Source organism: Pseudorca crassidens, chromosome 7, assembly GCF_039906515.1.
Source record: "Pseudorca crassidens isolate mPseCra1 chromosome 7, mPseCra1.hap1, whole genome shotgun sequence".
Lineage (NCBI taxonomy): Eukaryota > Metazoa > Chordata > Mammalia > Artiodactyla > Delphinidae > Pseudorca > Pseudorca crassidens.
This window is the reverse complement of record NC_090302.1, coordinates 68311463-68327507: the sequence shown is the minus strand read 5'-3', so window position 1 is coordinate 68327507 and position 16045 is coordinate 68311463. Positions and strand designations below refer to the sequence as shown.

The 16045-nt window shown below is 34.6% G+C and overlaps 1 protein-coding gene across 3 annotated transcripts in view; it reads right to left on the bottom strand.

Moving 5' to 3' along the window:
- DENND4C (DENN domain containing 4C) overlaps positions 1-16045 on the bottom strand; it is a 128511-nt gene that overhangs the window by 65211 nt on the left and 47255 nt on the right. For all 3 annotated transcript variants that reach the window (XM_067744482.1, XM_067744481.1, XM_067744483.1), the window contains exons 6-10: positions 15485-15723; positions 13853-13919; positions 12752-12810; positions 11724-11868; positions 8425-8600 (exon numbers count right to left, since the gene is read on the bottom strand). In XM_067744482.1, the coding sequence (XP_067600583.1) occupies positions 8425-8600; positions 11724-11868; positions 12752-12810; positions 13853-13919; positions 15485-15723 (686 nt within the window). The remainder of the gene's footprint in view (positions 1-8424; positions 8601-11723; positions 11869-12751; positions 12811-13852; positions 13920-15484; positions 15724-16045) is intronic.

Here is a 16045-nt window from a genome sequence, read left to right as displayed (position 1 = left end):
TTATTCAGAACAGTAAATAAAATGAGGTAAATATCTGAGTTAAAACTTCAAAATCATTTCCAAAGGCACCACAATATATACAACCTTGAAATAACTGTTTTTCAAGGATAGTTACTGAAAAACAATGAAATGTGTATGACAAGAAATATTTAGTGCTTCCAAGCAGTTCATTATTTCCAGGCTGTAAGTAAATCTAAATACACGTAGTAGAGATCAATCAAGATGGTAGACTAAGAGGGCATGGAGCTCACTTCCCCCCATGAACACATCAAAAAATACATCTACATGTGGAACAATTCTCATGAAAAACTAACTGAAAACTGGCAGATGGACTCCTGTACCACCAAGGCTGTAAGAAAGATACACATGGAAGGGAAGAAAAGTGATTGGGTTGGGACCTGTGCCCAGGGGAGGGGACTCAGAGGAAATGGGAGATTACACAGGTGGACACCCTCTCAGGGGAGTGAGTGATGAGAGCCATAGATAGGGCACCCCAGTCCTGGAGTCCTACGCAGGGTAGACAAGCCCCCTTGGCTGGCTGGAGGACCACTGGGACTAACAAGAGGCAAAAAGAAAAACAGAAAAAAAAGAAAAACAAATTTAAAAAAATGGAAACAGTTTAAGAGATCTACAGAATAACATTAAACATACCAACATTCACATTATAGGGATACCAAGAGACAGAAAAGGGGATCAAAAATGTATTTGAGAAAATTATGGCTAAAAACCAACCAAACCTGAGGAAGGAAACAGATATCCAGGTAAAGGAAGCACAGAGGGTCAAAACAAGATGAACCCAAACAGGCCCACACCAAGACATATCACAATTAAAATGACAAAAGTTAAAAGTAAACAGTGAATTCTGAAGGCAGCAAGAGAAAAGCAAAGTGTCATATACAAGGGAACCCCCATAAGGCTATCAGCTGATTTCTCTGCAGAAATTTTATAGGCCAGAAGGGAGTGGCATGATATACTCAAAGTGCAGAACAGGAAAAGTCTGCAACCCAGGATACTCTACCCGGCAAGATTATCACTTAGACTACAGGGAGAGATAAAGACCTTCTCAGACAAGCAAAAACTAAAAGAGTTCATCAATACTAAATCTACCCTAAAAGAACTGTGAAAGGGTCTTCTCTAAATGGACAAAAAAGTAAGAATCTACAGGAAAGGGAAAATCCCACTAGGAAAAGCAAATGTATAGTAAGGACTGAAGATCAACCACTTAAGCCAATATGAAGATTAAAAGACAAAAAACTGTAAAAGCAACTATAACTACAATAAACAGTTAAGAGACAAACATGAAGATACAAAATATGACATCAAAAACACAAAATGTGGGGAGAGGGAGTAAAAAAAAAAAGTAGATATTTTAGAATGTGTTTGAACTAAATTACTACCAGTTTAAAACAAAAAGACATAGTTATAGGTCAACAATATATAAACCCGACAGTAAACACAAATCAAAAACCTACAATAGTTACACAGAAACTAAAAAGAAAGGAACAGAAGCATAGTACTAAAGAAAATCATCAAACCACAAGGGAAGAAACAAAAAGAAATAACAGAGAAAAACCTCAAAACAACTGGAAAACAAGTAATAAAATGACAATAATTACATACCTGTCAATAATTACTTTAAATGTCAATGAACTAAATGCTCCAATCAAAAGACATATGGTGGGACCTCCCTGGTGGTCCAGTGGTTAAGAATCCACCTCCCAGAAAATATTTGCAAACGAAGCAACTGACAAAGGATTAATCTCCAAAATATACAAGCAGCTCACGCAGCTCAATATCAAAAAAAAACCTAATCCAAAAATGGGCAGGAGACCTAAATAGACATTTCTTCAAAGAAGATATACAGATTGCCAACAAACACATGAAAGGATGCTCAACATCACTAATCATTAGAGAAATGCAAATCAAGACTACAATGAGGTATCACCTCACACCAGTCAGAATGGCCATCATCACAAAATCTACAAAAAATAAATGCTGCAGAGGGTGTGGAAAAAAAGGAACCCCCTTGCACTGTTGGTGGGAATGTAAACTGATAGAGCCACTATGGAGAACAGTATGGAGGTTCCTTAAAAAACTAAAAACAGAACTACCATATGATCCAGCAATCCCACTACTGGGCATATACCCTGAAAAAACCATGATTCAAAAAGAGACATGTACCACAATGTTCACTGTAGCACTATTTACAACAGGCAGGACATGGAAGCAACCTAGGTATCCACTGACAGATGAATGGATAAAGAAGATGTGGCACATACATACAATGGAATATTACTCAGCCATAAAAGGAAATGAAATTGAGTTATTTGCAGTGAGGTGGATGGACCTAGAGTCTGTCATACAGAGTGAAGTAAGTCAGAAAGAGAAAACCAAATACCATATGCTAACACATGTATATAGAATCTAAAAAAAAAAAAAGGTTGTGATGAACCTAGGGACACGACAGGAATAAAGATGCAGAACAGAGAATGGACTTGAGGACACAGTGCGGGGAGGGTAAGGTGGGACGAAGTGAGAGAGTGGCACTGACATATACACACTACCAAATGTAAAATAGATAGCTAGTGGGAAGCAGCTACATAGCACAGGGAGATCAGCTCGGTGCTTTGTCACCACCTAGAGGGGTGGGATAGGGAGGGTGAAAGGGAGACGCAAGAGGGAGGGGATATGAGGATATATGTATACATAGAGCTGATTCACTTTGTTATACAGCAGAAACTAACACAACATTGTAAAGCAATTATACTCCAATAAAGATGTTAAAAAAATAAAATAAAATCATGGTAAAATATACATAACATAAAATTTACCATTAAAAAAAAAAAGAATTCCATGCCAATGCAGGGGACGTGGGTTTGATCCCTGGTCAGGGAACTAAGATCCTGCATGCCATGGGGCAACTAAGCCCATGCACTGCAACTGTTGAGCATGTGGGCCAAAACTAGAGAGCCCGCATGCCGCAACTACAGAGCCCATGCGCTCTGAAGTTCACACACCCAAACTACAGAGCCTGCATGCCGCAACTACTGAGCCCATGCGCCACAACTAGAGAGAAGCCCGCACACCTCAATGAGGAGCCTGTACGCTGCAGTGGAGGATCCCTCATGCCGCAACGAAGACCCCGCGTACTGCAACCAAGACCTAACGCAGCCAAAAATAAAATAAATAAATAAATATTTTTTTAAAAAAGACATATGGTGGCTGATTGGACAAAAAACCAAGACGCTTCTTTCCACAAGAGACTCACTCCAAAGCTGAAGACACAAAAAGACTGATAGTGGGGGGACGGGAAAAGATACTTTATGCAAACAGAAATGACAAGAAAGTGGGGGTAGCAATGCTCATATCAGAAAATAAACTTTAAACAAAGGCTATAACAAAAGACAAAGAAAGGCATTATAAAATGATAAAGAGATCAATACAAGAAAATGATATTACACTCAACATACGTGCACCCAGGAGCACCTAAACATATAAAGCAAATACTAACAGACACAAAGGTAGAAATTGACACTAATACAGTAATAGTAGGGTACTTTAAAACCCCACTTACATCAATGGACAGTCAATAATGCAAGAGCAGTCTAAAATGACACAACAGACCAGCTGGACTTAACAGATATCTACAGGACATTAACATTCAAAACCAGCATCATTAACATTCTTTTCAAGTGCACATGGAACGTGCTCCAGGATAGATCACATGCTAGGCCACAAAACAAGTCTTAACAAATTTAAGAGGATAGAAATTATTTTATCAACTATTTTTTCCAACCACAATGGTATGAAACTAGAAATTAACTACAGAAAGAAAACAAGAAAAGAACAAATGTGCAGAGACTAAAAACATGCTACTAAAAAAACCAACAGGTCAATAAAGGAATCAAAGAGGAAATCAGAAAATACCTCAAGACAAATGAAAACACTACACTCCAAAATCTATGGGATGCAGAAAAAGCAGTTCTAAGAGGGAAGTTTATAGCAATACAGACCTTCCCCAAGAAACAAAAAAAATCTCAAACAACATAACCTACCACCTAAAAGAATTAGAAAAAGAAGAACAAACAAAGGCCAAAGTCAGCAGAAGGAAGGAAATAATAAAGCTCAGGGAGAAAATAAATAAGGAAGAGATTTAAAAAAAATAGAAAAGATCAATGAAACCAAGAGCTGGTTTTTTGAAAAAAGAAAAAAAATTGATAAGCCTTTAGTCAGGCTCACCAAGAAGAAAAAAGACAACCCAAATTTAAAAAAATAAGAAATGAAAAAAGGAAAAATAACAACCAACACCATGGAAGTATAAAAAAAAAAAGTAAAAGAATACTAAGAACACTTATATGCCAACAAATTGGGCAACCTAGAAGAAATGGATAAACTTCTAAATACAAAACTTGCCAAGAATGAATCAAGAAGAAACAGACACTTTGAACAAACCAATCACTAGCAGTAAAATTGAATTTGTAATAAAAAAAAACCTCCCAGCCAACAAAGTCCAGAACCAGACTGCTTCACAGGGGAATTCTACCAAACATATAACAAAGAGCTAATACCTACCCTTCTAAAACTATTCCAAATTATTAAAGAGGATGAAACACTCCCAAATTCATTCTACAAGGCCACCTTTACCCTGGTACTAAAACCAAAAACACTACAAAAAAAGACAATTACAGGCCAGTATCTTTGATGAATATAGATGCAAAAATCCTCATCAAAATATTAGCAAACCAAATCCAACAATATATAAAAAGGATCATACACATGATAAAGTTGGACTTATTCCAGGGACACAAGGATGGTTCAAAATATGTAAAATCAATGTGATACACCACATTAACAAAAGGAAAGACAAAAAACACATGATCATCTCAACAGACACTCAAAAAGCAATTGACAAAATTCAACATCCATTCATCATAAAAATTCTCATCAAAGTGGGTACAGAGAGAACATATCTCAACATAATAAAGACCATATGTGACAAATGCACAGCTAACATCATACTCAATGGTGAAAAGCTGAAAGCCTTCCCGTTAAATTAAGCATCCAAATTGGAAGGGAAGAAGTCAAACTGTTACTATTTAGAGATGACATGATACTTTACATAGAAAACTCTAGAATCTAAAACATGACACAAATGAACTTATCTACAAAACAGAAACACACTCCTAGACACAGAGAACAGATTTGTGGTTGCCAAGAGGGGAGGGAGAGGAAGGACTGGGAGTTTGGGGTTGGCAGACACAAACTATTACATTTAGAACAGATAAACAACAAGTCCTATTGTATAGCACAGGGAACTATATTCAACATCCTGTGATAAACAACAGTGGAAAAGAACACAAAAAAAGAATGTCTGTATGTGTATAACTGAGTCACTTGGCTGTAGAGCTGTAAATCAACTATACTTCAATTTTTTTAAAAAATGAAGAAAACCCTAAAGTCACCACACAAAAACTATTAGAACTAATAAACGAATTCAGCAAAGTTGCAGGATACAAGATTAATATATAGAAATCTGTTGCTTTTCTCTACAATAATAATGAACTATCAGAAAGGGAGAGTAAAAAAAAAAAAAATCCCATTTGAAATTGTATCAAAAAGAATAAAATACCCAGGAATAAACTTAACCAAGAAGGTGAAAGACCTACACTCTGAAAACTCAGATGAAGGAAAGTGAAGATGGTACAAAGAAATGCAAAGATACCCCTTGCTCTTCTGGAATTGTAAGAATTAATATTGTTAAAATGACCAATACCTCCCCAAGCAATCATGCAATCCCTATCAAAATACTCATGACATTTTTCACAGCAATAGAACAAATAATCCTAAAATTCATAAAGAACCACAAAAGACCACAAATTACAAAAGCAATCCTGAGGAAAAAGAACAAAGCTGGAGGTATCACCATCCCAGACTTCAGACTATACTACAAAGTTACAGTAATCAAAACAGCAACAGCATGTTTTGTGTCTGGCAAAACACAGACACATAGATCAACTGAACTAAACAGAGAGCCCAGAAATAAACCCACGCACCTACAATCAATTAATCTATGACAAAGGAAGCAAGAATATACAATGGAGAAAAGACAGTTTTTTCAATAAGTGGTGCTGGGAAAACTGGACAGCTACAGGTAAAACAATAAGATTAGAACATTCCCTCACACCATATACAAAAATAAACTCAAAATGGATTAAAGACCTAAATAGACGATCTGAAACCATAAAACTCCTAGAAGAGAACATAGGCAAGACACTCTTTAACATAAATCATAGCAGTATTTTTTGGATCTGTCCCCTAAGGCAAAATAAATAAAAGCAAAAATTAACAAATGGACCTAATTAAATTTAAAAGCTTTTGCACAGCAAAGGAAGCCATCAACAAATCAAAAAGACAACCTATGGAATCGGAGAAAATATTTGCAAATGATGCGACCAACAAGGGGTTAATATCCAAAACATCCAAACAGCTCATATAACTCATTATCAAAAAAGCAAACAATACAATCAAAAAATGGGCAGAAAACCTGAAAATACATTTTTCCAAAGAAGGCATACAGATGGCTAACAGGCACATGAAAAGATGCTCAACATCACTAGTTACTACAGAAATGCAAATCAAAACAACGGTGAAATATCACCTCACACCTGTCAGAATGGCTCTCAGCAAAAAGACAACAAAAACTAAACGTTGGCGAGGATATGGAGAAAAGGGAACCCTAATACACTGTTGGTGGAAATGTAAACTGGTGCAGCCACTATGGAAAACAGTACGGAGGTTCCTCAAAAAACTAAAAATAGAACTACCATATGATCCAGCAATTCCACTCCTGGGTATATAATATATCCAGAAAAAATGAAAGCACTAATTCGAAAAGATACATGCACCTGATTGTTCATAGCAGCACGATTTACAATTGCCAAGACATGGAAGCAACCCAAGTGTCCATCAACAGATGAATGAATAAAGATTATATATATATATATATATATACAATAAAATAGTACTCGACCATAAAAAAGAATGAAATTCTGCCATTTGCAGCATCATGGATGGACCTAGAGAATATTATGCTTAGTGAAATTAGGCAGAGAAAGATAAATACTGTGTGATATCACTTATATGTAGAATCTAAAATATAAAAAAAAATGAGTACAGCAAAACAGAAACAGACTCACAGATACAGAAAACAAACTAATGGTTACCAGTGAAGAGAGGAAAGCGGGGAGGGGCAAGATAGGGGTATAGGATTAAGAGATACAAACTACTATGTATAAAATAAATAAGCAACAAGGATATACTGCACAGCACAGGGAATTATTGCCATTACCTTTTAATAACTTTTATTGGAATATAATCTGTAAAAATACTGAATCACTATGCTGTGTACCTGAAAATAGTACAATATTATAAATCAACTATACTTCGATTTTTTTAAAGTACTGAAAACCCAAATAAATAAACAAACAAACATAGTAAAGAGCTACCACAATTACACAGTTTTCAAAATACAATGGTAGATCCATTTCAAAATTATTTTTTAAGGTACATTAAATGTTTTCTTCCTTCCTTAAGTTATTCTTCTGGTTCACTCAAGGCTATTTTCCCAACCAATTCTACTGCTGTAACCATCGAGGTCTCATCCCAAATTCTTACTCTATTCATTTTCTGCCAGTATCAAACAGTAAAGAATAAAAGCACTCCAGGACCTGGAATTTGGCACTAATACTAGGGAAGTTTCAATACTTACTGCCCTTTACCCACGTTGTTTGTTGTTTTTGTGAGGACGGGGCTGCAGAGGGCGCTCCTAAACATCCACCTAGAACTGGATGGATGAATCTTCTTTTATTAGTGTGGTGCTCTACTCTCTGAACCCTCAGTTACACCACTGCTATACATATTTATCACCTCCAGTAAACACAAACTCTGACTGATTTTTAATATCAATTTCTCTGTAATCCCTATAAAATTCAAATCTTGACAACTAAGAAAACAGCATATTACCCTATATCGTGACTAAACTCAAACAGGTAAACCCATTTTTTAAGAGCTTACACACGGATTTTGAACTAAACCTAGATAGCGTATCATCTCTTGAGCTCTGAAAGCAGTGTTTTTAACCTTTTTTTTTTAATAATCCATATTCTCTTCTGATAAACATAAATATCTCCTGCCTACTGTTAACATTATTATCCAATATAAACTATTATAATGTTGAACACAATCTTTTTCAAATCACACAACATTCCAGGATTCTGATACCTGTCCTGATTGAGAATCATTGCATTGAATCTGAAGACTTATTACCAACTTTTAAAAGTAGCATATTTGTATATGCTTTCAATGAGCTATAACTACATGTGGGGAAAAATATAAATGAAGATAATATAAAAAGAATCAACTTACATATATAACATGTTTGTATCCAAGTCAATGCAAACAACATCTTGTGGTGGGTCATGAAGATCAAAATACCTTGAGTCAACTCCAACTATAAATGGTAAAGGTGCACTAAGCACGGCTGCCAGTGAAAGAGGACAAAGGGGAATATATGGGCATTGCCACTGGAATGGAAAGATCATCTGGGAAAAAAGTTTTAAAAAATTAACCAAGTTTTAAATTTGCAATGAGAATTAGTAATTAACTAATACTACTGAAAGAGACCATTACAGAGCATTTAAGTCTAGTTTCATTCCAAAAACTAAATGACTATATTAAACTTCATTCCAAAAACTAAATGACTATAAAACACTGCTAGGCAATACTATGAACCAATGTGATTAAAATCTTCAAGAATGACAATGATCATAAGCACAATTAAAATGCTAACAGCTCTTTGCATGTTAATTCTTCTAATGCCTATAGAAAATCCACATTCCCATTTTATGGAGAAAGTGAAAGAGGAGAAAAAATAGCCCAAAATTTTATAAAACAAACTCATGATCTTTAACTCTGACGCATTTCATCCATCTGTTAATTTTCAAGATAACCTTTGACTAAAATCCAACTAAGAACACCAAGAACTAAAAAAATTTAAATGATTCTCTTGGGAACAGTAATAGTCAACTAAAAATTTCAACCAAAAAAATTTTGTAACTGCCCAAATAAACATAATATTATCCAACTTCAGTGAATCTTGGCATCTTAAAAATATTAGTCAATATAAAACATACCTCAACAATCTTTACCAGCTTTCCTTTATAAAGCTCTACCTTAATTGTATCAATGTGTTCTTTTTAAAACGGAAAAAAGACAAGTTTTGATAAGTAAAAAAAAAAAAATTAAAATTTTAATAATCAATATTAAAATTTTAATCACTGATGACAAAATCTTTCCTCTACTACAAAAATCCTTGCCATATTTCAAGATCTAGTTCAATTCTTACCTTACCCATCAGTACTCACCCCAAATAATTACCTATAGCATTTACTACCTCTGCCAGTTATTCCAGATGGTTATACAGAATTGGAATTCTGTCTTCAGTCATTTATTTACTTTCTAGTAATTGAGCACTTAATATGTACCAAGAACTGTTCTAGATGATGGGGCTGTAACAGTGAATGAAACAAAGATCCTGCCCTCATGAAATGTACAGTGTAGCATAAGAGCCAGCAAACTTTTTCTGTAAAAGATAAGAATATTTTATGCCTTGCAAGCCACACTGTCTCTGTCACAAATACTTAACTCTGTCTTCACGTATGAAAGCAGTCATAGGCATTATGTAAATAAATGGCCTATGTTCCAGTAAAATTTTATTTACAAAAACAAGTGGCAGCCAGGATTTGACTCACAGGCCACAGTTTGCCAACACCTAGTCTAGCAGGAAGAGAGAAAACAAAAAGAAGACATAATAAATAAAATATATACCATGTGAGAGAGCGCTAAGTGCTACGAAAAAAAGAAAAAGTAAAGCAAAGTAAAGGCGATGAGAGTTTAGAACATGAGAGAGGAGAGGGGGAAAGCAGGCTGTATTATTAAATAGGCCAAACAGGATAGGCTTCATTAAGAAAGTGACACTGAGCTGAAACTTGAAGGAGGTGAGGGTTTTAGTCAAGGGGATATCTAGGAGAAGAGCGCTTCGAAGAAAAGGAACAGCTAGAGCAAAGGCCTTAAGGTGTGGGGACTGCCTAGTATGTGCCAGGGGTAGCAAAGAGGCCAGCGTGGCTGGAGCAGAGTGAGCAAGAGGGAGAGAAGCAGAAAATGGTATCAGAGAGCAGAGGGATAGAACTACTCGCAAAGGACCTTGCAAGGACTTCAGATTTCCTCCAGGGAAAACTGACTATCTACCATTCAACAAAAGGTACGTTACACCTCTAACTACATAAGAAATTTCAGAATAAAACTACTGGACAACAAAATATGACACCCTTGTCTTCACCTTCGACTTTTGCACACAATCATAAACAATGTCAATTTTACAAGAATACCCATTGGTTCCATCAATTTTTGCTATGGGGCTCCATTAACCCTTCAATATTCTTTGATATTCAAATCACTCTCCTTTTGAGGAATTTAAACTGTCAGGATTCTTTTTAATTTTCTCCTCTTTAAATGGTAATTTGCCTTACTATCAAATCCTCATTTATCAATAGTTTTGCAAGCAATTCAGGCTGTTCTCCAACATCGGTTACATAAATTTCATGCAATCTTGCATTTTAATAAGATTTCCGATTTCACATTGCAAGAGACTGGGCCACAGAGATTCAGACAGAGGGGCATGGATAATCCCTAAAGTTTTATAGGAAGAAATATTTGAGTGGGAACTTTCTAAAACTGGTCAGTTCATTAACAAATATTTTCATGTTATAACAACTTCTGCTTTTACATGTAACTGTGGAGGCTTGGAAAATTAGTACATAATTAGGATCTTTGCCCCCCATAAACCATCTCAAATGGTTATTACTGTTTTCAGTCCTAGCAGCATTTCTCTGACCAGATTAATAACTTGGAGACATACCCCATTTGTTGATTTAACAAGTATTTATTGAGTGTTTACTCCATGCTATTTAACTGTGATAAATGCTGAGGACACAGGAGTAAAAAAGAGACCTAAAAAAGGTCCTTACTTCCATGAGAGTAAAATGGGGAAGGGAAGAGAGGAGAGTCAGCTATTTTAAATTAAACAAATAATGGAAACTAGAGTTAGAGAAATAGAACATCCAAAATTCTATATTATGACCTATAAAGCCCTACATGATCAGACCTCCTTCTAATTGCAATGGGAAGCCATCAAGAGGTTTTAAAACAGGACTTGATTTAACTTTTATTTATGCTTTTCACAATAGCTAAACATCTGTACATTATCCAATTTCACAATCACCTAGATTTTCCTATACATTACTGGCTCACAATGATTAAAAGTTAAAATTGGGAGAAATTAATCATGTAATTCATGTCCACAATTTTAGGGCAGCTGAAATTGACCAGAGCTTCTCATTTAATAAAGTAAGTTTCATTCACAAGTTCTATTATTATGTAATCATATAGATTCTCTGAAGAACTCTAAAATATGAAAAATTAGAAATTGAAATTCTCTCAATAGAAATCACTTTTTTTCTTTATATTTAGTATTTCTCTTTGCCATCCTACTACATTTATGTTAAACATTTAGTGGTAATTTCAAAGCTTTGGTTGAAGGAAATTTCCCTTTAGAGTAAAAATTCTCTGTCAAGAATTCTGCACTAAAAAGAAAATTCTATACTTACAGCTACAACAGCTTCAGCTACTCCAGTCAACACAGCTGGCCTAAGAGAATGCAGCAAAATCTTGCTCTCAAGTAAAACAAAGAGCAGCAGTGTTGCACAAGTCTCAGGACCCAGATTCATTAACAAGGTGCTAAAGTTGGCTCCACTAGAAAAGGAGAGAAAAAGAGGTGATTATGAACTGTTTCACCAAAAGGTGCTAAGATTTGCTTATTAAATTATTTCCTAAATATTAATAAATTGAAAATCTAATATTAATTTCAAGTCCTGATTTAGTTATCACTGAAAAGTAGCAAATTTAATAAGATGGTATAGGAGAATGATTCAAACTCATCCTTTGGCAACAAGGGCATTTATCGGAAAGATTTTCCTAAAGAACAGCCATTTGAGCTGCGCTCTAAAGAAAGAAGGTAGGGGTTGGTGGGGAGACAACATTTGCAAAGGTCCTGAAGCAAGGAAAAGCAATTGTCATGTTCAAGAAATTGAAATAAACCTACTGTGACTAAAGCATATTAGAGGAAGGGATGAAAACAACAAGAGATTATGCCCAAAGTAAAAATATTTGCATTCTCCAACAATTTTATATTTGCATTCTCAGAAGGAAACACTGGCTACAGTGTGGATAAAAAACTGAAAGACAAGACCAAAACAGTGCCAATTAAGAGGCTCATAATGAAGTAGTCCAGGTAAAAGATCATGCTAGCCTGGACTAGTGACACAGATGAAGAGAAGCCAATAGATTCAAGACATTTTAGGAGGTAAAATCAGTTCACCTTGAACATTTAGTAAGCAACTGGATATGCGGAAGGGAGATGAGAGGAAAAGGGAGGTATTCCCCACATTCAATCTTGTAACTTTCTTTAAGTGTTCCATTTTTAAAATGCTGAATGGCCCCAGCTATCAAAGTTAGAAACATTAAGGCTATTCTTAGTTTGTAAAGATAACACAACTCTATTATACTAACCCTTAAAATATTTTAAAGCATTCTGCTCCAAGTGAACAAATGTATTATTTTATATACCATTAATTACCTTAGTGGTAAAGGTGTAGAAACTGGTTGTGAAAATATTAACGCATCATGGACTGATAGCTTAAAAAAAGAAAAAAAATGATAAATTAACCAAGCCAATTTTGAAACCTAAATATTTAGATCAAGGGTAAAATGGAAAACAGTTTTAATAGGCAGACTGAAACAGTTTTGGAAACATGTACTAAAACATAAAACAATAGCTGTTATTTACTTAGAAGTATATAGTTCTTTAAAATTAAATGGTTAATTCAACTGAATTTTGATTCAGTTAACTGATTAAAATACAGCTGTTTAAAAATTATGGAATAACTGCTTTTTAAAAGCCTCCAATTTATTTACTCTCTATTTGGCAATTGCTTAATATATATTAATATTTGCTGAACTGAAATACATTCAAGATTAACAATATTTGACTAACACATATAATGTTAATAACCATCTTAGAAAAAAATGTTTAAATAGCTTGCCTCTATAGATCAGTCTGCAAACTGTTATTGGTCCAGGAAGAACAGTATATAAATAGAAAGCAATTTAGAAACTTTCATGGCACTCTGACACTGCTCTCATATCCAAGTACATTATCAGTGAACTCATGTCTTTGGACAGGGAATAGACCTGTTCACGTCTATACTGATCTCATATGGTAAGCTGCTTACGTCACAAGCTATATACTTATATAGGTCTGCCACTGACTGGAAATAAAAAGAAACTGGTCCTTTAACAACACTATTATAGACTGCTTCACTTCCGCCTTCCAACCATAACCAATTTCACATTTGATATCTATTAATCACTCGAATGTTAAAAACATGCCCTCAACATAATTTTGGGTTTTACATTAGTAAAGTCGGCTACATAAAGGCCACACATGAACCAATGATGATGTCATGAACCAAGTATTGTAATTATTCCAATTCTGTATACCCAAAATTCAAAAAAACAGTACCAAAGAATATTAGCTAAAGATATAAAATACAGAGAATTCAAGGATTTCATGGATGCATCTTGCTCCGCCTCAAACCAAAAGGGCCATAGCCCCCACACTGCAATGACTGGAATGAACATATGCAGCACTCCCTTCAGACATACTGTTTTTTATTACCTGTACCAGGATTCTTGGTCTTTGTGGTGAAGGAAAAGGGATGTTTTGCATAAAGTGTGAAATGTGCCTAGAAAAAATTTTTGAAATAAAGATAATTACTTTTCTAAAATGCTTCATGGATTTGAACAGATCTTAAATACCATTCTTCATCATCCTGGACCTGACAAAGCCACTTACCTAAAACTTAAGCTAAATAAATAAATACATTTACTTGGTGTAAATAAATGTACTCATTCCACTATGAGTCGAATGCAACTTCTAAAATGCAAAATGTATTTCCTGATTAAAAGTCCAGATTAATATACCCTATTATCACCAGGAAAATAAGAATAACATGAATATAGTTTTCATGAAAGAAGCTAACATTTATTGCCCTGGTTATCAGTATCAGTATGGGGAGCAACTAACTGTGATATAATGAATCAAAACTAATACAGAATTCAATCTAATAATATTAATTAAATTAATATAGTTCTTACACTATAACTTCGGGCAAATCACTTGTCCTATTTCTCCACCTATACATAATAACTCAAGTCTTTCCAAAGTTTTGAGCTCTTAGGAGCCACTAAATGCAAAGTATTACTTCAACTGAAAAAAAAGAATTGATGATATACACTGATTTTTTTTTCACAAATTTCATAGAACCTTAATTTTTCAAAAGGCTGCTAACTTATTATTAACATTAAATTTACTCCAATCAATTTTAAGTTAATCTGACAGCTGAAAGTTAAATCTAGAATTATGAACCATTAGACTGTCATTCCAGTAATACAACAAGAAAGCTGAAACCATATTGCTACACCAAATTTTGATGTGTTTCTGCATAGTACTTTTACTATTTTATAAAGTTGATTTTTGAGCAGCATTACTTTAAAACCTACAGGTAACTGGCCCCCTCTTATCCACTAAACTAGTATGCTTCACTGATAATCTTTTTGCTATAATGTGAAATTTTGCAAAGTTTAAGAAAAATCTGTTTACACACAGTATAACACATTTCCACCAAAGATCTTGACTTGCTTTGTTAGCAGGATACATGAGTTATTTACTATAATAAACAAGTCAAAATGCCACTAGAAGTCAGAAAAGATGTGGTTTTAAAAAGACAGTGGTTCCACATCTATTTTTCTTGCTTACAAAACATTTCCATGATGAAGAGAATTACAAATCAAAGGGAAAGCATGTAGAGTTCTATCAATGCTAAAACCAAAACCTTACTTTTAACATCAATTAATCAATTAACATCAATTAACACCATTAATTTCTACATCAGTTTAGAGATGTTTAACTTGCAATGGTCATTTGGATAGTTGGGGTGTGTGTGCAACAACAGCTATTTTTCTCTTGGTTATTTAAGAATGAGTAGGAAGAACACATACAATATAATGTATATATATGTTTCTTCCTCAGCTGAATTCTCAGAAGATTTTTATCTGGTCATCCTCACCACCACTCCTCAATTTTAAATTCAGAGTCAATGATTCAGGTGAAGAAGGGAGCAAGCAAAAAGTAGAATGACTGTGACTCTCCTTCCCTTTCAACTCTGATGCTTGAAGTCAGGTAAACAATGAAATGTACATATATACATCCAATTTTTTCACCAGACATCCTTCAAATCATTATACATACTTTTCAATGGGAAGAGGATGTGGTCCAGACACAGAAAGTTTGTAGATAAACATGAGAAATTTTCTAAAAGCTTCAAAAAAAGGCCAGTGTGAGAGTAAACAAATGCATTTGTTTGAATTGATGGATTTGGAGACCATTTTTCTCTCCACAGGTGTCAACAGGCCCAGCTGCATAAGCTGTTTTTCTGTTAGAAGTTCTCGAGAGTAAGGTTCATAAAACTGGATGGCAGCTCCATATACCTACAGAGTAAAAAAATTCCATTGTAAAATTTGAGTGTTTTTAAAAATTAATTTCTCTTTTTCTCTTTTTCCAAAAGAAGTATTTGCTTAGAGTGCATATGACAGGTAAATGAAAAAAAAAATCTCAAACATTGTTGATGGGAATGTAAAATGGTGCAGCTATGGGGGAAAACAGTTTGGCAGCTCCTCCAAAAGTTAAACAATTATCCTATGATCCAGCAATTTCACTCCTAGGTATATACCCAAAAGAATTGAAAGCAGGGACTCAAACAAATACTTGTACACCAGTGCTCATAACAGCATTATTCACAATAACCAAAAG